The 23,645-nt window shown below is 43.3% G+C and overlaps 1 protein-coding gene across 1 annotated transcript; it reads left to right on the top strand.

Moving 5' to 3' along the window:
• The first annotated feature begins 14,924 nt into the window (after positions 1–14,924).
• LOC123064867 ((S)-beta-macrocarpene synthase) lies at positions 14,925–22,235 on the top strand. Its single transcript, XM_044488269.1, has 7 exons — positions 14,925–15,049; positions 17,385–17,637; positions 17,735–18,098; positions 18,197–18,415; positions 19,132–19,267; positions 21,033–21,281; positions 21,937–22,235. The coding sequence occupies exons 1-7, from the start codon at positions 14,942–14,944 to the stop codon at positions 21,982–21,984; spliced, it is 1,377 nt and encodes a 458-aa protein (XP_044344204.1). The 5' UTR covers positions 14,925–14,941; the 3' UTR covers positions 21,985–22,235.
• Positions 22,236–23,645: the final 1,410 nt, after the last annotated feature.

Below are 23,645 nucleotides of genomic sequence, written 5' to 3'. Positions count from 1 at the left end.
AATGTTGCATTATTTTTCATAGTGCTCAATTCAAAGGGCATGACACCATAATTATCTTTCATAATTGCTGAACACACACCACAATTTTAGGACGACAAGGGCATGACTAGGACAACTGCTGAGTGGCTAGTTAGACTAGAGTTGTATGTTATAGAATGGGAGCCAACAAACACACATCTATGGCACGAGAATCACAATTTTAAACTCAATGAATTCAATCTCTATTTGCGGCGCTACATGACCAGAACACTATTACACATCGTTGAGCACTCTCACCCAGAGGAGATACCTGATCCTACTCCGTCGGATACATACCCGAGCTATGATAGTTCGGGCTCTAGGAGTACGTGGTAAGATATATTTTCTTTAAGTAATGTTGTCACATACTTTGGCGTGCATACTTAATAATCGTCATGAAAATTTGCAGGCTACCTTGACAAACGAACTCTACGACGACGTGACCACCTTTGGATGATCACTGTCATCAGGACCTCTTCTTCACCACTGTCCTGTGCTACAACCCTTCTTGGAACGAATGCAGAACAAAATATGGGCTGTCTACGAGGCTATCACGTGCACCCGGAGAAGCGATATTGTTCAACACCAGCAATAGCAGCCGCGTCCCTCCATGCACCGACATCAACCACGTCCACGTCTAGCACATCAGCCGACGACCAGGCCACCCCCTCCTGAACAACCTGGCAGTTCAACATGGCAGCACCCACAACACTATGGTCCCATGTCGAGCTTCGTGTTTTCTCCACTGCCATAGCACCACGGTCCCTCGTCGAGCTTTGTTTTTGAGCCAGAGCAACCGTCACAGCCAGGACAGCCAGCAGGTGTGTGTCTTCATATTTATTGTTTTCAATATTAGTTGAGGCGACATCATTCTTCATGACTTAAAGTTCCGTCGTGCAGGAGCCTATGGCTATCATGTGTCTATGTCAGCATGCATCACATGATACGTGGGGGAGTGATCAATATCCCGAGGAGAACATACAGGCTCAGATGTCGCAGCACACCCACTGGATGGACATGTTTTTGACTCCTCCACCAGGCCCCACACAGGATACATACACAACATGACCAGGGAGAGTCTAAGATTCCTCCTTATATTATTAGGCCACCCAATAGGTTAGGATGGACGCGGCCTGTAGATCCGCCTCCCCGCCAGGCCAGACGTCGTATTTAGATAGAACATAATGCTCGTACAACAAGACAGTACAAACAACAACATAGAAGTACATCTAAATTAAACGGTACATACGACTTAACTTACAACATACAACATAAAAACTACATGAAGTTATCATCGTCATCCTCCATCGATGCAGAACTCTTGCCCTTCGATGATGAAGAACTCTTGCCCTTCGACGATGAGGAACTCTTGTCCTTCGACGATGCAGAACTATTGCCCTTCGAAGATGCAGAACTCTTTCCCTTCGATGATGAAGAACTCTTGTCCTTTGACGATGCAGAATCTGGAAGCGGCGGCATGAAGATATCATCTTCATCCTCGCTGTCGGCACTCCATAAATAGGTATGTTTTGCTCCGAAATGTAGGTACCTTCCACGCTGTAGGTATCTTCCATGCAACCTCGAAAGTTCTTTCTGTATCTCCTCAAAGGTCCTGGAAGGCCACCCGGACCGACTTAATGCGTGAGCCAGCTCATTCAGCAGGGTTTCACTACTGATGAGTTCTTCCCAGGGAACTAATATGTTGTCAACCCTGAAATCAGCGGCTAAATGCAACAGACATTTAGACATACGACTGTGGAAACTACGATCAGAAGGATATCCGGACATCTTGGCGAGACTATGAGACTACGCTAGAATGCTTACCAACATTAGTGCCGAGGGGGTTTTATAGGTTGAGAACACAAAGGAAGGCGGGAACTCGGTAGCGGGAACATATGGCGGGAAATACTGGCGGGAAATACTGGCGGGAACTACAGAGCAGGAAAATATTACGGGAATTAAGCGGGAAAATATGGCGGGAATTATAGAGCGGGAACGAGCAAAGCGGGAAAATTTGGCGGGAACAAGCAAAGCGGGGAAATATGGCGGGAACGAGCAAAGCGGGAAAATATGGCGGGAACGAGGAAAGCGGAAAAATTTGGCGGGGAGGTTGCGGCCCGTGACATAAACAGGGATCGTACGGGGCAAAAATGGTGGGCATGCACCAGTCGGCCCACAGCTGGCCGGTAGATCCTAATCGGCCTATAGATGGCTGACTGGAGCCACTTGGCCCACAGCTGGCCGATAGGAGCTGAACTGATGGCCGACAGGCCAATCGGCCAGATAGGACCTCAGTCGGCCTGCTGTGGGCCGACGGTGTATTATTTTTGAAAATTATATATCCAGCATAATATTTGTGCAAATTAATAAAAAAGTGTATTATTTAAAAAAAAGTCCGTCGATGCAACTGAAATTTGATGGCTACCAAATTGTGCTTCTTATGAAAAATAATCGGCAGGGAAGTAATCACCCGCAGCCGGTGTGTAACATTCCCCTAACATCTCCCTAAAAACTCCGCTAATCTCTCCTAATTGCAAATGCAACCGCACCGGCCTGAGCTCCTCCAGCTCGCACGCACCACCCGGAGCCGCCTCGCCCAGATCTCCTTCTCCTCCCCACCTTGCAAGCAGCTGCCTCCTGCTCTCATCCCCGTCGAGCAGCACAGCCACCCCATCAGCTAGCTGCGCCCCTGCTTCTCCAAACCACATCGCCTTATCCACCGATGCGACCCCCAGGGCGACAACACTGGTGCGCCATCTTGGCATTAGGGATCGAGCCCCCCCATTTTCATCTACGGTTCGTGCTTCGCCAGGTCAAATTAGGTTCGCCATCGGCCGCATCTACCGTCCCTAATTTGGTTATTTCCTTCGTAACTTTTGTAGTGCAGGTTTATTTGTATTTCATCCAACAGCAATACTCATTGGTTTGTATGTTCAGTGGCTGCCTAGTATTGTTCTGGTTTGTGTTTGTCATTTATCATCAAACTTTTCGTAGGTCATGCTTTGTAGACAATTCGATAACCCATTGCTATGTAGGGAGACAATCGTGGCTATTCCTTAGTGTCAATATTTAATGCTTCAAATGATGGTGATAAATGCTAAGAAAAGATTGCTTCCATACTTCCTGCATGAAGAGCTTCCAAATATATGCATCCGCAGTTGGCGGCAAATTTTTTGGTTTCATTCAAAATTTCATGCTTCCACCCAACACTAATAATGCACCATTTGCATAAATTCCCAGCTTCATATGTCTAGAAAAATGGAAGCATGACCATACCAAATATATGCATCGGGGGGTGTTTGAGTCGTCTCTCATGTTGATACAGTGCTTGTTGATTTCTAACATTTTTCATGTTATGAGTATTGTTTTCATATCTCCGTGTGCATATCCCGGGTTATTCCCTTTTATTGGATCTGATTTGGTTATGTGCTTCGTGTAGTGGATCACCTAATCTTCAATGAATATCTATCAATTTGGCATGAACATCACACAAATATGCTTCCTATAGGATGACTTATGTTGAGATATCACTCGTTTCTTCGTACTAATGGACCTTCCAAAAATAATACTACATATGCTTCTTCGGCCTACAAAGCTTGCTTCATTCAACCAGTTTTCAGGTGAATTTTGTATGTAGGTGTGACACAAACATGCATCCTCATGTTGGCGGCTATCTTAATTAATTTCCATGTTCAATTCTCTATGCTTCAAAGTAAGATGAGTTATATTGGGATAGCACATCTTCATGATTCATACTGATCGGGCTTCCAAATAATACTTCAGCTGCTTCTTTGGTCTATGAAGAATGCTTCCATACTTTTTGCTTCTTCAAAAAAAGTTGTCATTGTTATCACTACTGTAATATGGCATGCCATGTACTATGTATATATGTTTCTTTGGCGTAGGTAATTTCCTTCCATGGTCCTTGTTTCTATTATATTTATATATTTTTTGTTTCTATTGTTCTTCTTTTCAACACTGTTTTGATCAAAATACAAATCAGTGTATGTTGTCACAGACCAATTCGTTGCTTCTTGTAAGCCATGTTCTGTACTTTTGTGTCGCATATGTTTCATATGGTATTGATTTTTTCTCGTATCAGTAGTATATGCTTCCATTGCCTATCACATATGTTTTGATCAATGAAATAGCTGGTCCATGTAAGCTATGGTTCCTACTTTAACGTTTCATATATGTTACTGTAGCAATGCTTTTCTTTCATCCCGGTTTTCTATGCTTCCAGTACATCATATATTCTAATAGAAAAAAATTGTTGCTTCGTGTAATCCATGCTTATTTCATTTCTTGTGTTTCCACTGCATATTATTCATGTTTTGATATTCTTATTTTCTCATGGTGCTTCGATTGTATGAGTCCTTAGTCAATGATTTCCACTGCTGCAGGAGAGCACATGATTGAAATAAGCAGTCAGTAGGTTTAGCAGGAAACACATGCTCAATAGTAAATTTGTTCCTAGTCGTTCAAAGGGACCAACACAGCGCTCCCAAGCCCACCCAAAAGATTTGTCGAGATATGCCCGATAAGTCACGGGCCAAAGCCCGCAACTCAGCAAAGGAGGCAGGGGCCCAAGAGACATTTAACCAATCCCGAACGCAACTCCAAATGAGCTTAGCCAGGACAGTGAAAAAAGATATGTTCGGTGTCCTCAACAACACCACAAAGAGCACAGAACTGGGAGCCCGGGCCATTTCTCTAACGAATTTGATCAGCCGAAGGCAACCGATGCCAGAAGGCTTGCCATAAGAAGATTTTAATCTTAGGGGGAAGGCGAGCCTTCCAGACCTGGGAGAAACGATTAGTGGGCGTGCCCCCAACGAGCTTGGAGTAAAGAGATTTAACCGAGAACCGACCAGAGGAAGACAGCGGCTAGATCACCGAGTCCCTAGCCGTCGAGAGCGAAGGGAAGAGGGCAGTAAGACGCTGCCAATCTTCGAACTCTTCAGGCGACAAGGAACGCCGGAAGATCAGGTTCCACCCCTGGGAAGCTAACATAGCAATAGAAATGGCAGGATCTGAACAATAAGAAAAAAGAGTAGGGAAGGTCACCGAGAGGGGTGAATCTCCACACCACCAGTCTAACCAAAACCTAATCGAGGAGCCGTCCCCAACGACAAACTTAACGAAGGATTGAAAAATCGGCCTAAATTTGACCAACGCCTTCCAGAACTGCGAGCCACCACGCGACATGGCAAACATCGGGCTAGAAGACGGGAAATATTTAGCTTTCAGGATGTCCAACCACAGGGGCTGGTCCTCCGCACTCATAATCTTCCACCACGACTTAATCAATAAGCATTGGTTCATGATGGACGTATTAAGGATCCCCAACCCCCCCAAGGTTTTTGGGCCTGCACATAAGCTTCCATTTCACAAAGCGATATTTGCGGCGATTGTCTGCCGCATTCCAGTAAAATGCACCACGATGTTGATCAAACCCAGCATGAATCCCAGCCGACAAGAGGTAGAAGCCCATCAGGAACATAGGGAGGGAGGAGAGACAGGCGTTAATAAGAGCTACTTTACCCGCATTCGAATTATATCTGCCCCGCCAGGGTAGGACCCTGTTACCCACCTTAGTAACCACAAGGGCAAAATCCTTAGCATGAAGCACATCCGGGGAGATCGGAAGACCTAAGTATTTGAAAGGAAAGGATCCCAGCTTACAGTTGAGAAGGTGAGCCACTTGAATGGCTTCCGAATCATCCACCCCAGTAACAACCACTTCACTTTTGGCAAAGTTAATCTTAAGTCCCGACATAGCCTCGAAGCAGAGAAGAATAAACTTTAGGTGTGTTAGGCAGGCTTCATTTAGCTCGACCATGATAATAGTGTCGTCCGCGTATTGAAGATGGGTCAAACCAGGGGGGATAAGATGATTGCTAATAGGGGATATATGCCCGGAGGTAGCTGCCCTAGATAGCAAGCGAGATAAAGCATCAGCCACGAAATTGAACAAGATAGGCGAGGCGGGGTCGCCCTGCCGCAGGCCCCTACCATTGGCAAAGAACTTACTGACCTGGCCATGAACATTAATAGCAGTGTGGCCCCCCGAGACCAACTGCATAATTCTATGAACAAGTGGACCATCGAAGCCTTTGGCCAACAACACTCTACGCAAAAAAGGCCAGCTAACCGAATCGTAAGCCTTCTCAAAATCAAGTTTAAGAATGACCGCTTTCGTCTTGCGAATCTTAAGGTCATGAACGATCTCATGTAAGCACATAACCCCATCAAGAATGAAGCGACCTTTAATAACAGCCGACTGAAAAGGGCTGATGGTACGATAGGCAATGGGAGATAGGCGCGTAGCCAATCCTTTGGCCGGAAACTTGGCGAAATTATTAATAAGGGCAATCGGCCTAAATTGCGAAATCAAATCCGCGCCCTTGACTTTAGGAATTAAGGTAATGACCGCATAATTAAGGCGAGAGACATCCACCGTACCCAACCAGAAACCTTGAATAACTTTACAAATAAGATCCCGCAACTGCAGCCAAAATTTTCTAAAGAAAGGGATAGAGAAACCATCAGGATCGGAAGCCGCGTTCGTGTTAGCCGAGCTAATCACCTGCCAGATCTCCTCGTCAGATAGGGGAACCATAAGACCCAAGTTTTCTTCTAGAGAGATCCTAGAACCAGAGTCCCAGAATCCAGGATAGAGACCAACCCCAGGATCAGGCTTAGAGCTAAGGAGATTAGAATAGAATCCAACAATGTGTGCCATAATGGTGGGTTGGTCCGAGGTTCTAACGCCATCAATAACCAGGGAGTCAATGAAGCATCTGCGGCGCCTACCATTGGCAATCGCAAAGAAGTAAGCCGTCATCGCATCTCCCTTGAAGGTCCAATTAAGGGCCCCACGTTGGCGCTAGTAAATTTCCGACTGGTGGTGAAGCACCAACAAGGCATCTTCCAGGACGTAACGGGTGGCCCATTGAGAGGAGGAGAGGCCACAAGAGTCGGCAATAAGATCAAGATCCTGGATTTGATATTCTAAGGAGTCTTTTTCTTTACGGGCCCCAGTCGCCCTGTTTCTAGACCACCCCTTAAGGAATTTGCGAAGCTCGTAAGAAAGTTTATGCCAATCATCAAGAGGACCAAAGGAGCGTACATGAGAAGAAAGAAACTAGAGATCCTAGAACCAAGCATATCATAAAAGCCCTCTACCATAAGCCAAGAGGCATCAAACTGGAAGCGGGAGGTCGTGGCGATAGCCAAGATACCCGTGTCAAGGACAAGGGGGACATGGTCAGACCCTACCGCAGGCCTGGCCTTGAGCAATGCACGGGGAAATAGCGTATCCCATCGATTAGGCACAAAAACCCTGTCCAGCACCGACCGGACAGGGGAGGCTTGATGATTAGACCAGGTGAAACGAGCCCCCACCGTAGGAAGCTCACGAAGGGCGCAACTGCTAATGAAATCGTTAAAGGCATTGGCGAGAGGCCACGAGAAATTAGTATTGTTCTTGTCGGCCGGAGAGCGAATCAGGTTAAAGTCTCCCCCAATAAGAAGAGGGATATTGCATGCCTCAATCTTGATCGAGATTTCATCCAAAAAAAGAGGAGCAAGCGAATGGTCCGCGGGCCCGTAAACCACCATGAATTCCCACATCATATTCAGTTGGCGATGATGAACTACGTAGCTTGCCCAAAAGATGCCATGATCAAAAGCAATGAAGTCAAAGATGTCCCACTTGGAGCCAATCAAGATACCTCCAGAATGACCCAGGGCAGGAAGAAAGTGCCAGTCAAATCTACCCATCCCAGCGACCGCAGACAGTTCAGAGGGAGAAAAGGATTCCTTGAAAGTTTCGACCAAACCTAAAATGTCAATGTGCTCCCCACACACCAAGTGATGGATCTGGTCCTGACGGCCCCTAGCACCGAAACCACGAACATTCCAGAAAAGGGCTCTCATCTAAAAGAAAGGTTTTTGATACGGAGACTCGATCTGCACAGGGCCACATAAGCCTTAGGCCATTTGGAACGGCTACATTTAACAGGAACTGGGGGGGGGGGGCAGACGCATGGCCACAACCAGTAGTTGCATCTGCCACCCCGGGCTGGCCCTGAACCCCAACAGGACCAGCACACTTCGCGTCATCCATAGCCTTAGCAATGGCAGCCTGGGCTACCTCATTTGCCCGAATGATAGAAAGAAGTTGAGAGGAAGAGCCCAACCCCGGGTTATCAACCACCCCAATATCCGACATAATATGCAACAAATGGTCGTCTGACAAAGCAGGTAAAACTAGGCGAACTGGGGAAGAAGGAAGAGCATGGGGGGGGGGGAGACGAACCTGCAGGAGGAAGGTCCCTAGCCGCAGCGCGACGCTCCGCACGCTCCGCCACAGAGATGCCGGAGTCCCGCACCCGCCGACCCTTCCGCGCCGTGGACGCAGGAGAACGCAGCACCGGCGAGCCCCTAACCGGCGTCGCCGTGCCAGGGCCAGACCCCGAGGCAGCGCCGAGGTCCTGGTCCAGACAACGAGCTAGCCCCGCAGCAGAGACCTTGGAGGTGGATGAAGCCCGACTCTTAGCAGAAAATTTATGAACTGAGACCTTCTTCTTCTTCTTGGTGGGGATATCAATGGAACGCCAAGGGGAAGCAGGGAGATCCTCAATGCGAGAGAAGGAAGGCGACTGCGGGCGAGTAGGTACATTGGAACAAGCACCAGAGATGGGGGTCCCCTTACCAACAGCCCCATCCCATGGATTCAGGTCCTCCTTCTGAGGATTAGGGGTCGGGGCATTGTCCTTGAGCATCTCACGATCATCGGAGTCCATCTTGTCCCATTCAGATTGAGTAAACCGCAGATCCGAACCCCCATTAGGCTTTTGCCCCCCTGCCGAACCATCCCCTTGCGTGTCATCTTGGCCAGAAGGTTTGGAAGGAGGAGGCGTAGGCGTAGGCGGAGGGGGAGCATGGAGACCAATGCCCTCAACCTGAACACGAAGCCGCACACCCTCAGGGGAAGGGAAAACATCCACAGAGCCATGAACAGAAGCCGGATCAATGCACCACACGCTGATACGAACCGGGCCAACCTTCTCCAGGGATTCCGAATCCACTTCCACAAGTTTGCCGATGAGGTTACCAAAAGCCATCATGAATTCCACTGACCGAAGCCCAACAGGCACGTCATCAACTAGCACCCAAGATTTGCTGAGAGGACCCACCACCTTCGCACCACAGGTTGCCGCTTGACAGAAACCACAAGCTGATTAAGGGGCAGAGTAAAGCTGGTACACGACGAAATCATCCTTAGACAGTCCTTGGAGGGGAACACCACGGCAAACTCAAAGTCCGAGAGCTGGCGCACATGCCAGTCCCATCCACCCTCATCCCAGATCTTCAAACCGTCCAGAAGGGTCTGCGGAGATATTTTCTGACCACACACTATGATAACAGCCGCATTAGAGAGAGAAGGTGCAGCTATCACCACAGGAACCTCAGCATCCAGAGCGAAGAAGGAGCACCCAGGCAAACCCAGCCCAAACTGCACGAAAGAGGGACCCTTGGTGCGGTTACGGCAGTCCACGGTCAACTGGCCATCAGATCGGCAGATGAGATAGAAAGGGGGATTAGTGCATCTCGACTGGAAATGATTCGGGCGGTGGCATGCAAAGCAGGTGAGGGTCGGTGAGGGGCCCGAGGGAACTGGGTGTTGACGAGGAGCTGGAGGCGGCGGCGGCGGCAAGATGCTGTCGCCACGAACCCTAGAGGAAGCACCCGGAGCAGAAGGGGGAGGACGCCGGTCCCCAGCCAACGAGGAAGACGACCCAGGACCAAAGCGCTGCCCCGAGCGAGAGGCCGCGCCGACCGCAAAGGAGCGGGGAGGAGGCCGAGGCGGAGGAACTGGCCCCCTGGCCTGGACGGGGCGAGGCGCCGAAGAATAGGAACCACCAGCCGCCGAAGCCGCGGCAGCCTCCCACGGATCTGGCCCCTAGCCCGACCCAGCACCAGATCCAGGGAGCGGCGTCCCAGATCTGGCCATGGAGCGGTCCGACCCCGCCTCCCACTCCTCCCGTGCGCGATCAGGCCCGCGTGTCGCCCGGTCAGCCTCAAGCTTCGAACGGAGCTCCGCCTCATAGGCCATATCAGCACCAGAGCCCGGCGAGGACTCCGGAGCCCTCTTGCTCCCCGACAGGGCTTCGGAGGACGACACCCTCGACTTGTCCATGGCGAGCACGTCGGCGAAGGAGAGGAGGAGAGGGGATGGGGAAGAAGCGGATCTGGAGAAGTGGCGAATGGGGCGACGCACCCTACGAATATCAGCGGCGGAAGCCGGAAACCCTAGGAAGGGGGGAAGGGCACCGCGGCGCACCCATATATAGCCGCAACAGGCCGAGCCAGATTGGGCCGAGCAGGCCGAGACCGAAGCACGGGCCAAAGGGGGGAAGGCCGGGGCGCAGTGGCCACTACCACCTGCCCCAGGCCCACAGACAGAAGGGGGGGGGGAATAAAGGACGACAAGACCGGTGGGTCGGGCGGCCCAGAACGAGCCCCAGCAGAGGCCACCAGGCCCACAAGCCCACCAAGGCCCCCCAAGCCCGCCGAGCACCCCGGAACTAGGGTTAGGTCAGCACCTGCCTTCGGGTGCACCGACGCCTCCGCCGCCGCAGGCGACGACCCCGGCCGAAGACAAGGAAGGCAGAGAGGAGCACCTACCGGAGAGGCCAACCCACCCAGATCAGGCACCACATCAGACCGGGGAGAACCAAGGAGGTCACGCACCTGAGAAGAGGCCGGATCCACACCAACCACGCGCCGACGGTGACCAACACGCGACCACCTAGGAGACCCCGACGGCAGCAACACCAGCCTGCCCCGACCGCCCGGAGCAAATTTCCGAATGCGGCCAGCCGCAGGCCCCGGAGCCACCACCGGCACCACCGACGGGCGCACCCCTCCGAGTCGGAATCAGAGGCCGAATCCTCCAAATCGCCAAGCGCCCAGGACCGCGAGCCAAGGAAGGGCGTCGACGCCAAGGGAGCCAGCGACGAAGACGGCGAGCGCTCGGAGCAAGAGCCGCGAGCCCGCCCCGCAGACAGCAGGAGGGGGGACGGGGGGAGGGAGGGGCGAGGGAGCCATGGCCAGCGGCGGGGGAGGGGAAGGAGGGGGACGAGGAGAGGGGCGGGGGGAGAGGAGAGACAGCCATCATGACTATTGCCAACAATTTATGTTTCGGCGGAAATAAATGTAAATGTTTCCATTAGAAGAAAAATCGCGTTGCAATGGAAACAAATTTTCTAGTCGACAGAAACAAATTATTACTTAACTGGTTGGAGGTGAAATAAACATTTATAATGGACCCAAATTTCTGTTAGATCAATAAATTTGGTTGTGGTTGAAGCAAATTAGTGAGTCGCTGGAAGCAAACTTAATTGAGAGAGAGAGAGAGAGAGGCTAGCTGGGAAAGTCAAGCGAGATTACAGGGAGCAGTTATACGAAGGAAGCAGTCAATTAAGAAACCAAGGCAGCAAATCTCGGGCGCTCTGGCTAGCAGATCCGACGATCTCCACGCTTCTCATCGGACGGATAGATGCAACGTGTCTACAGTCTGATGTCTAGCAGTGCCCCTAGATTAAGCACAAATAAAGGCCATCTAGATCAATTATGTAGCAAGTTGGTTCTAACAATGGTTTTGATGGTTTTGATGGTGTCAAAGCCCACATGGTTGTTGAAGATCCGTAACCAAACATGGGTAGATTCCGTACTGTCCGTACTGTTGGACTGAATCAAACATATGGTGCTAAACACGTAGCTAGGCATAATGCTTGAGAACCATACCGGCGAACTTAATAGAGTAAGTTACTCTGTTCCTACTACTGAAAAAAGTATGTGTTGCGTCCCACCGGGCGGCTTTCTTAAAATGTCATAATTTATTTGCTGAAGACTTGTACAAATGTATGTATGGCCAAAACAAGTTACCATACGTAGGGCTTGTACGTATGGGTACAATAATTCACGCTAGTGTGTGCGGCTATAACTGGTTAGCAACGAAAAACTATTGACCCACAAATCAGAAGTATAGTATCGAAGAAGTAGACATAACTATCAGGGCCGTCTCCAGGAAATAGGGGCCCCGGTGCGAAACGCAAAATGAGGCCCCAAATTTTGAAATTTGCATATGCTAACAAACTAACATAACTAAATCATACTCTCTAATTTCATGTAAAATTTATTCATGTATATAATACCAGTGCTAAAAGTCTCAAAGTATGGGTCGCAAAATCCAGGTGTGCTCGAGGTAGGTGTTTTAAGTGAAATCAACTAATTGAAAAGGAAAATTAAATTTGGTACCCTGTGGTATTTCATCAAACTAAGCACTTCAAAAGGCACAAAACTCACTCACCTCACCCTGCCATCATGAGCTGAGCTGCACCACACTCCCGCGAAGCTGCTGTGTACTCCATTGTGCCTCCTAACCCGCAGCCTGAAGAGAGAAATCAAAGCTCACTCACCACGCCCTGCCATCCTATCTGGACAGAAGGAGATACATAATCTGAGGAAAAATATTCTCTATGGAAAATTGATGCAGGAGTGGGGAATAAAAGGAGGGCGGACTAGCTAAATGCCAAAGCATCGGATGAAGCGCAATAGAAAAAGATATTGAAGGTGAACACGGCTACTATTGCTAACTCGCTATTATTATTGGTGAAACAATTGCCTGAAACCCAAATCATAGATGTAAAATAGAAGATAATTTAGGAGAACGGCACCCCAGCTCGACAACACAGGAAGTTGCATCACAAACCAACCAAGAAGGCCAGCTACATCACGTCACCAGGTCACAAATGCATCCTGCTGCCCTCCATGTGTCGATATCCTGTATTACCAGGTCCCGAACCCTGTCAGCCGAGCTAGCGACATTATCAAAAATCCTGGCGTTCCTTTCCTTCCAAATCCTCCAATGGAGAAGGAATCATGAGAAGAAGCTTCAGAGCTTACGTACGGAGAAGTAAGGAAATTGGGGGGATCACAAAGCCATCCCGCCATGGCCAGGATCGATCTGCCTTCAACGTTGGTCCACTGCCATCCGCCATTCCCGTGGGGAGGAGGGGAGTCCGGACGTGAGGCACTTTTGGGGGAGGAGAGGAGGTCGCGCACGATCGAGACAGAGGGGGAAGTTCGAGGGAAGGCGGCGGGTTACCGATTTCTCGGGGCGCAGGACCTACGACGACTCGTATCAGATCAGCTTGATTTTTCGCATCAGATCAGGCTGATGAACCGGGGTGGTTTCAACTATTTTTTTTACAGGCTGATGTTGGTAATCCCCGATCGGGGGCCCCATGATTTTGGGGGCCCTGTGCGATCGCACCGTTCGCACAGCCTTGTGGACGGGCCTGATAACTATATAAGTCTAGGTGGTGAACTTAATGGAGTAACTTATTACGATCGTTTTATGGTAAAAGAAAAAAAATATCTAAGGCGCTCCACCAGGCAGCTTTCTTGAAATTTCATGATTTATTCAACGGAACCCTATACAAATGTATGTATGGCTAAGCAAGTGGACATACGTGGGGCTAGTACGTATGGCTACAACAAGTCTCCGTTAGTACGTATTACTATAACTGGTTAGTACATGGAAAAACCGCTTGACTGAATCAAGCCAAATATAGTATTGAAGTAGGTGTAATGACATATGTCTAAGGCGGCTACCTTAATGGAATAAGTTATTGCGATCCTACTATTTAAAATGAAATATTCAAGCCATTCAGGCGGCATTCTCGAAATTTCATGACTTGTTCTAGGAAGACTTTTACAATTGTACATGTTGGTAAGCAAGTGGACATACATGGGGCTATAGTATGTATTTTTTTTTTCATAAATAATTTGGATTGCTTACCACATGTGTCACGTGGTAGGGGCTATAGTATGTATGGCTACAGTAAGTCGCTATTCTGGTACACATGGCTATAACCGGTTAGCACTTTGAAAAATTGCCTGACGGAATTGAGCCAAAAATATATAGTATTGTTTTCGGGAACAAAAATATATACCCTCCCTATTGATAGATATATTCATTTGAGCGACAAGTAATATGGATCGGAAGGAGTAGTTGAATAGGTACACATAATGACAGCGGTCTATATGGTAGCGAATTTAATGGGGTAAACTGCTATGATCTGGCTACTGTAAAAATAAATGTGAGGCATTCCATCAAGCGGCTTTCTTCGAACTTCATGACTTTGTTGGAGATGAAGATTTCTTTTTTTTTTCGAAATGGAGAGATGAAGATTTCCACAAATGTACTCCCTCCGTTCCGAATTACTTGTCGCAAGAATGGATGTATCTAGATGTATTTTAATTCTAGATACATCCATTTCAGCGACTAGTAATTTAGAACGGAGGGAGTATCATATAGCTAAACAAGTGGACATAAGTGGGGCCAGTACGTATGGCTACAACAAGTGGCCCCACCAGTATGTATGGCCATAACTGGTAGGTGGGTACTTGGATTACTAGTGTATGGCTACAATATGTGGCACTAGTACGTATGGCTATAAGCCTAGGACTGGCCAGTACTTGGATTGCATTCCATGCAAAAAAACAAAAATTGGATTACAGACACTTAGCCGGTTCTTCTTAAGTTCATACTCCCTCCGTCCGAAAATACTTGTCATCAAAATGGATAAAAATGGATGTATCTAGAACTAATATACATCTAGATACATCTCCTTTTATTCATTTTGATGACAAGTATTTCCGGATGGAGGGAGTACTCACTTTTTCCATTTGAATGATTTGACAACTTGCAAACAAAATGGATTGTTTATATTTCTTTTTACCAACAGAAGGACAAGAGTATAAATTGGCTCGAGTAGTATCTCTATATATAGCAGCACTTCCGTACTTCAAGTACACCTCTCCTGTGCTCCAACGAAACAGTTCAATGGCAGCAATTCAGGAAGACTGCTCTGGCGGAGAGACGAGGACAACTTTTCACCCGACTCTGTGGGGTGATTACTTCCTTAAATACAAGCCACAATCTTCAGCGCAGGTTAATACTCGTACTTGTACTTCAACGTTGTCTAAGATCCTCATATCTTTAAGCTTCCGTGTAAACAGTGAAATATCGCCCGTTACATATTTCTATATGATGTTGCTCATCAGCTGTTTTAAATCAAGACGAAGTTGAACAACAGAGTGCGTGATTAATTGTATAGTATTATCTGCACATGTGGGTACCTCCCCATCTATTGTTCCTATAATCATCCCAACATGTCGAGGTAGAAGTTTAATTTCTGCATAATATCCAAGCCCCACCTCTCTGGAACTTCATGAAGCACCATCTGGTTAGTGTATGCAGTGATTCTACAAATGATGCGGAAACTAGACAATCAGCACATAACTAAAAGAAAGATAAACTAGGAAATAAAACTGAATAAAAGATAAATGAGGAAATAAAATTAGTTAACTGGAACTGGAGGTCCAGCGTAACACATCAATATCAAACTGCAGTACCCTTCAGTGATACTCCCTCCGTTCACAAATATAAGATGTTTCGGATATTTCAACGTGAACCACATATAAACTTAAATGAGTGAACAAACCCACAAAAAATGTGTCTATATATCCATTTACAAAAAAAGTTGGAACATCTTATAGTTGTGAATGGAGGGAGCACCTTTTTGAAACCTCATAATGAAACCTGATGTAATAATCATGCAGCAAACTGGTAGAATTAGAAGCACGGCATAGAAGTTTAGATACTAAAATGTCACACACTAACTATATATATTTAGGTAGAAGCATCACGTCTTGTGTGCAGCCTGAAATTGGTAAGATGCTTCAAATCTTGTGCAATATTTCTAGAAGACTCACCTACAAATACCCACTTGTCACACTCCACAAAATAGGCGTGTCGAATAAATTCTATAGAGACATAACACTTAAAACAAGAACAGTACTAGTCATGTCCTGGCTTTGCTTGGAGGACTCATAACCTCTACAGGAAGCAAGGACCTAAAGCACATGTCAATAGCTATATGCCCCTTCTGGTTTATAAGGCATGTACGTATTTCTGGATCATCAATTTGACTAACAAAATATGAAGTATATTTCATAAAAAATGAAATCATTAGAAACTTCTTTCAAATATGCAACTAATGGTATATTTTCATTAGCCATATAAACGGGAAATACAACTATATCATAGCATATACCTATTGTATGTCATAATTATAGGGATGTGTAATAAAACTTATATCATCAATAGTGTCAGAATTATAAGGTATGTGTAATAAAACTTATATTATCAATAGCATATAAGTCTCTTATTTTGTTGGTCAAATTGGAGATCTAGAAATACATGTCGGCCTTATAAACTGGAAGAGAGGGGGTATTAATCTTGGTCCATACTAAACTAATTCGACATCAGGCATCCTTCATGGAAACATTTTCCCATGACATATGCTTAAAAAAATGAATAAGATAAATGTGTCGAACCAATGCGACAACCACATGCATGTATGCACATGTCAACTAATTTAAAATAACTACTTGAGTTATACTTTAGTCAAATCAACACATGATTTAGCTCTTTTGTGAAAACATGACAATCACACTATTCCACCATTGTACACATACAACATAATATTTATGATATGAACACTATATTATGATTTATTTTTTTAATGTGACAATCTGCACTACTGTGACGATCTAATTTCAGAAGCATTTTCCACCTAAGAACTGCCAAAAAAACTCAAAAAAATTTAATGCTCTGAAACATTTTCATGTGGTGGAAACCATTTTTAACTAAATGGAACATCTTTACTTTTTAGGAGTCGTATTTACTTTTATGTGAAATAGAAATATTTTATGGTGGAAATATTTTTACCATAATATGTTTTGTACACCATATTATGTATACATTAATTTCACCATCATTTCTACTAATGAGTATTTGTCATCCTCTCATGGGATTGTTATATATCAGTTGTATGAGAGCAATTAGTATTTCTAAATTGACCAAATAGCATATCATAAAATGTAGTGTTCTACATAAATTTATGTGGTTTTTATTTGTAAAACCATGCATTTGCCTCATTGCATATTTCTAGAAGTAAAGTTGCTATAATATATCAAATATGTAGCTATAAAAATTTCATTACATAAGATTAAATGGTTAAGACCATCGACTTAAATATAAGATTCATACAACTTAGAATAGATGGTCTTCTACTCTTCTTTGCTTAATCAGGTATACTATTGTCATCTTATATTCATAGCAGTTGGTGGATTGTAGCATTATGGTTAATATGATACAATCACACGAATCATTAAGGGTCCATATGGTTAACTAATATATAATGGCTGTTATGTTTTTGCAGCAAGCTCATATGAGAGAAAGGATGGAGATACTATTGGAGCAAGTAAGAACAGAGATGAAAGAGGCAAATGAAATCCCCCAAATACTAGAGCTTGTAATCACGATTGAGAGACTTGGTTTGGGCTACCATTATGAGAATGAGATTGCACAACTACTGGATGTTGTTTTCAAATCTGATTATGATGATAATAATCTACACTTGGTTTCGCTTCGATTTTATCTTCTACGAAAAAATAGATATGATGTGTCATCTGGTAAGACCTTATAGATTGATACAATCTATATAGCAATTGTTTATATTTTACTAATGAAATGGAAATTGTCGATATCCATTCCCAATCAAATTTGCAGATGTATTCCATAAATTTGAAGACAAACAAGGAGGTTTTGTTCAGTTGGATACAAATAGTTTGTTGAGCTTATATAATGCAGCACATCTGAGTATCAAGGGGGAGGATGTATTTGACATGGCAGTCTCTTTCACGAGAAGACACCTCCTTGGGGCTTTAGAAAATTTGGAATCAGCATTTGCAGGGGAAGTTTCTTCTTCCCTTCTTACACCTCCTTTTAGAAGGGTTGGGATATTAGAAGCAAGAAACTACCTATCGTGTTACACAAACAAGGTTACACGAAATGAAGCCATATTGGAGCTTGCCAAATTGAATTTTAATATTCTGCAACTTCATTTTTGTGAGGAGTTGAAAGATGTCACAATGTAAGTTTTATTATTAATTCATTTTGAGATTAATCTATGTTGCTCTTCACTTTTTCTAATAAAAAAACTTCACTGACTTATTTTTATGCACATGCAAGGTGGTGGAATAAGATCAAAATGAAGTCAAGGTTGAGTTTTGTAAGAGACAGAATTGTAGAAACTTATTTTTGGATAAATGGGACTAGCTACAACCTTGAATATTCTTATTCCAGAATAATAGCTACAAAGGTCACCGCTTTCATGACTATAATAGATGACATATTTGACACATATAGCAGCACTGCAGATAGCATGCAACTTGCGGAAGCAATTAATAGGTCAAACCCTCCTTCCCTTCCCTGATTTTGTAATAGTTGCCATATATAATGGTTTTATATTAATTCCAATACATGAAAATTGACTTGTTTTTTATCAAAGAGCAAAGTGACAAGTATCACTAACAATTTATACATTGGAATTAAGCATGAAGCCACAAATATTAGTAATGATTTATAAAAAATAAGAAAGAACAAAGTAAAGTGTTGCATTAAGAGGAATTCATTGCATTGTTTCTATGCTCATGATGTCCATGCTTATTTTGGGCGGTGTATTAGCAATGCTAATACATTTGAAGTGCCTTACATGTATTACAACAATGGTTTCACTTCACAATAGAAGTAGTAATTTCTGTACTAGGATGTAAAGTATGTAATAAATGTTGTAGATCACACACTGATTACACTATAGCATAGATATTATACAAAACTTAAATAAGTCTATAATGGAAGGAATACATAAAAATGTATGCCCTTAAGTTATTCTCTTCTAGTATGGGAATGGTTTATCAATAATGTGGTAATATTAGAGTGAAAGTTAGGACTCTGTCATGGATCTACTATGTCAGATGTGAAAGTACCATTATTGATTATGGAAGTAACCATATTAACATTTTGTAGAAACACATATTGATTGGAATCTGAAGTTTCCAAAAACATAATTGCAGCTTAAATATTTCTCTACTATAAGCATTATGTTCTGACATGGTGAAACACAGGTGGGATGAAGATGCAGTAAATATGCTTCCAGAATACATGAAGGATATCTACTTATATTTGTTGGAAACGTTTCATTCTTTTGAGGACCATTTAGGACCTAAGAACAGCTATCGTGTGGTTTATCTAAAAGAAGCTGTAAGTATTACTCTTTTTATTTGTTAATACAAAGTTGCTCGTGTAGAAATATGCACCTAGTTTATTTTGATGTATATTCCTTTTTAAATATCTCCCATTTGAGCGTCGCCAAGATGGAAAAACATCGATCTAGCTAACTACATAAATGTTATAAAAAATAGTAGCATACTTTAAGTAAAGAACTTAGAAATAGATTAAACTATTTGCATGTCTACATGAGAGTATAATTATTACTTCCTTGAATAGTGGCTTTACAATGTGACTATGTTGGCCGAGTGATTATATTGTAATGCCTCCTATTTCTTCGCATTAGGGGTGGTTATAAATAGTCTTCACTTAAAAGCTGGCCACACAATTATAAGTATGCACCTTGGGTGAGAGTGTTGGATATTAAAAAAACTCCAACATGCACTTAAATACATGGCAATCTCATAAAGGCCCTCACCACTAAAATACTTAGAGCCACCAAACTTGAGCCAATACTAATAGAAGGTATGAAAAAAGTAGCATACATGCTAAAATTCTGGCCCCCTGCACTGGACAGTCGAGAGGAAAGTCCTAGCTAGATAATTTGGAGTTTAAAATAAATACTATGGAAAATATTAAGAGAGAGTTGTTTAACACAGATCTTCTAGTAAATTTTAAGCTTCCATTCTAGATATTACTATGGTTAAGGAGTGGCATCCCACTCCATAAGGTAATCTTATGAGGCTTTGTACAACGCAGATTAAGCGTTAGCAAGTAAGCTTTCTCCTGCTATATGATGCACCTGTTTTGGTATGATTTTCCTATAATCAATATAATTACTCAAACCACTCAAGAAACTATGTAATGGGATTTTAATCAAAAACTTTTGGTGTCTTCTTCTCCAATTCATTTGGCAATTGTCAGTTGGGGTTTAACATGTCCGTGTGCTTGTAGCACATATTTGTTAGTCATTAATCCCTGAACCATTGTCATTAGTCCTCACTGTCAATTTAGGGAGCTATATGCACATTAATTTAGGTTATGAGTTGAACCTAGCTAGTTTGTAGTATGCATGTTTTTATTTCTTCGAAATGGAATCAAGGGAGGTCCTCCAATTGAAAATAGACCGGATACATCTTTTTGAACATGATATGAATGACATTGTCGGTGACTCAACTACATGAGACTCGTTTGTAGATATTTTGGAGTAGTCACAATATCATTTTCACAATATTTTCTTTGCAGAAGAAAATTCATCATATGTTGTTTTACAAATTGTATGTATGGTTTAATCAACTATGCTTAAAAAATATATATGTAGCAATTTGTTATTTTAACATGTAGATGTTGAACTTCTCATGAAAAGCCTTATTCCCTGGTAATGTTTTCTTATTTTTATTCCCCAAAATGTAATCAATGGAATTTCAATTCTATAATAATTACACTTTATCGACTCATAATTGTCACATCAAGGCAATACAAGAAACACGAATTCACATCCGGCTTCTGTGTTACTAGGATATACACAGCCAGAAAAACCACACACACACGCACACTCTAAAAGAGATGCGCGCAAAATGCTTGCAAAATTAAGTTATAAAGAACCAAGGAAATGCCACTCGCGAGATGGCAGAGGCGCCGCTCCATACTATGCCGCCAACCATATAGAAACATAATCGATATTTTAACCTTGAATGTCTTCATTTAAACCAATTTTGATGTATTAGCACTTTAGCAATATTACAACGTTTTGAGTGATTTTTTTGCGGGGTGAGTGATTATTTTTTATCAAATGCAGTTCAAGAAATTGGTTCAAGCATACAGTGATGAACTAAAATGGCGTGATGAAAATTATGTACCAAAAACACTTAATGAACACCTTCAAGTTTCATCGGTAAGTATTGGAACCTCCGTGGTAGCATGTGCTATATTTGTTGGCATGGATGACACAACAGTGGAAACTCTCAATTGGGTGTCGAGCGACCAGAAACTTCTGAAGTCTTTTGCTATATATACACGTTTCACGAATGACATGGCATCAACAAAGGTATTTATGTATACTTGGAGATGTGATCAACTTCCGATGATTAGTTTGCATGCATGCATCTTGGCAAAGTGACGAAGTAATCTGAACATATATAAGTGTAAACATGTATTTTTAAAACAGATAGCTATACATAATGAATACCAATCATAGTCACTAAGGCACATATTGTATTATTTTGTATGCTTACATCATGATAACTGCATGTTTCTATTGTATACCTAGCCTATCCGAACTTGAGCATACAAGTTTAATTTTGAAGTTTTAGGTTATAGTTATTTACATCCTCAGGTAACTCATGCATGCTTTGAAGTGAAGCTGGATTAATCATGGCCCGACCCGGGTAAGGGCGATGATAGTAGGACGTACACAAGTTGAATAGGGGCGCATAACATGTGTATCATGTGTAGTATAATATCTAGTATACTGAAATACAACATACAAGTCTAGTTCAAAGAGTCGTTGGCCTATGTAGCTTGATTAATTAATGATAGCCATAAAAACACTAAAGGGACATGAGGAGAGACTGAGCAGAAGCAACAAACGTCTTTTAAATTTCATCCAGGGGCCTTTTGAACAATAAGGCCATCCCTGAGATTAACCCAATGACTGTACTAAAATTAGTAACTGACATTTTGTACCATATACATTCTTGTAGCGTGAGCAAGCGGGGGGCATTGTGCCTCTACTATCCAATCGTACATGAAGGAGCATGGGACGACAAATGATGACGCATGTGAAAAGATAAAAAAACTTATCGAGAACTCCTGGAAGGATATGTTACACCATTATCTCGCATTGACAGATCAACCAATGGTCGTGCCCCAAATGATACTTAACCTTTCAAGGACTGTGGATAACATGTACAAGCATACCGATGCATACACTAATTCAGAGATACTGGAAGATACAATAAGGATGCTTTTTGCTGAGCCAATGTAATAGATATACGGATCTTGCAACCACAAGGGATGCATACGTAGAAGATGATCATCGGAAGTGGTCTATCTGGAGTACCTCGATATCAATGTATCTCGTTAGTTAAATGAACATGTTGTGCTCATTATTCAGGAATGTAACACTTTTAATAGACGTTGTTTTCAGTATTGATCATTTTCAAATAAAAATGCATTGTTGAGCTCAAGAATGTAAATAATTTAGAATAAATTATTGATTTCATAGCGGTTACACGGTCATCATTCATTCATTTGCTCATCTACGGCCATGCACTCATCGATCATGCTAACCTAGACGTTCCGTCATGCACCTGGTATAATGCACTAGGCAAAATAATCGTCGAAACATATAAGTTACGCTTCAAAAGAAAAAAGTTATGTCATCTTATCCTCTATGTTAGGATCAGCATTTGATTTACCACTAGTAGCAATTGACATGGATATGATGTTTTTTCTTATATTCTCAATTGAATACTAGCTTCCACAATATGTTGCCTATTTTGGTTATCATAGCTATCATATGCTATCTACTGTTTTTTGGATTAAACTTAAAGGGAAAATGCTCAATTATTCAACAAGAGAAAGAGATAGAAAAAAAGCCTCGTCTTGTCTTAGCTAAGAGAAAGATGGTCTTTGAATAAAAGACAAGGCATCCGTTGTACGGGATGTCTTCCCTTATTCAATGAATTTCTAGTTTTTTTAATCATGTAAACATTAATTGCTAGAGATCACACTTTGGAGATAATCCATCATATATAATGGTTTTTCGGCTTCTCTCAATGAAGTGAAATACATAGGAGAAAAACTCCATATCAACCATTGACATGCCCTAAGCATCATTTTCCATAAGTTACTAATTTTGTCATTAATTATAAGACTGAAAAAGGCTTACTGCTTCTCTAGAGAAACATTAGTCTCGCGTTCGGGCAAAAAGAATGTAGACTCATCTTATACTCCCTCTGTCCCAAAATAAGTGTCTCAAGTTTGTACTAGCTTTAGTACAAATTTGCACTAAGCTCAAGACACTTATTTTGGGACAGAGGGAGTAATTGTTTATTTTCTAGGCGGAAAAAGACATCTTATAGTAAACTAGTAATTTTTAGTTGATGATGTTGTTTGTATGACTTGCTGATGCTTTGGTTAAGGTGTGAATGGCAAAAAAAAGAGTTTCATTCTTGCATTAGTGCCATCTTCTACATATCCTTGTATTGGATTGGATGGTTGAAAGAACATGCGGTGCCCCCATGTTTAGTTTTGGCAATTGATGACAATCTCTATGGACTAATGGTTGTCTTGAGTTACATTTGAAGGGTTTGTCCATAGGTTTTTCTTGGAGTCCATTTGTTGGTTTCAAGGAGAGTTTGTGATGACCGCGGTGCTATTAAGGAATTATCCAAAGATTGGTCATGTG

Source organism: Triticum aestivum, chromosome 3B, assembly GCF_018294505.1.
Source record: "Triticum aestivum cultivar Chinese Spring chromosome 3B, IWGSC CS RefSeq v2.1, whole genome shotgun sequence".
Lineage (NCBI taxonomy): Eukaryota > Viridiplantae > Streptophyta > Magnoliopsida > Poales > Poaceae > Triticum > Triticum aestivum.
This window is presented reverse-complemented; position numbering and strand designations above follow the sequence as displayed.

Bases quoted from the DNA above. Each gene is read 5' to 3' on its own strand.
- LOC123064867 (XM_044488269.1), top strand. From the start codon at position 14,942: ATGGCAGCAATTCAGGAAGACTGCTCTGGCGGAGAGACGAGGACAACT. The intron at 19,268-21,032 runs GTAAGTATTACT...TATCAAATGCAG, and splicing joins TGGTTTATCTAAAAGAAGCT to TTCAAGAAATTGGTTCAAGC. The intron at 21,282-21,936 runs GTATTTATGTAT...ACATTCTTGTAG, and splicing joins ATGACATGGCATCAACAAAG to CGTGAGCAAGCGGGGGGCAT.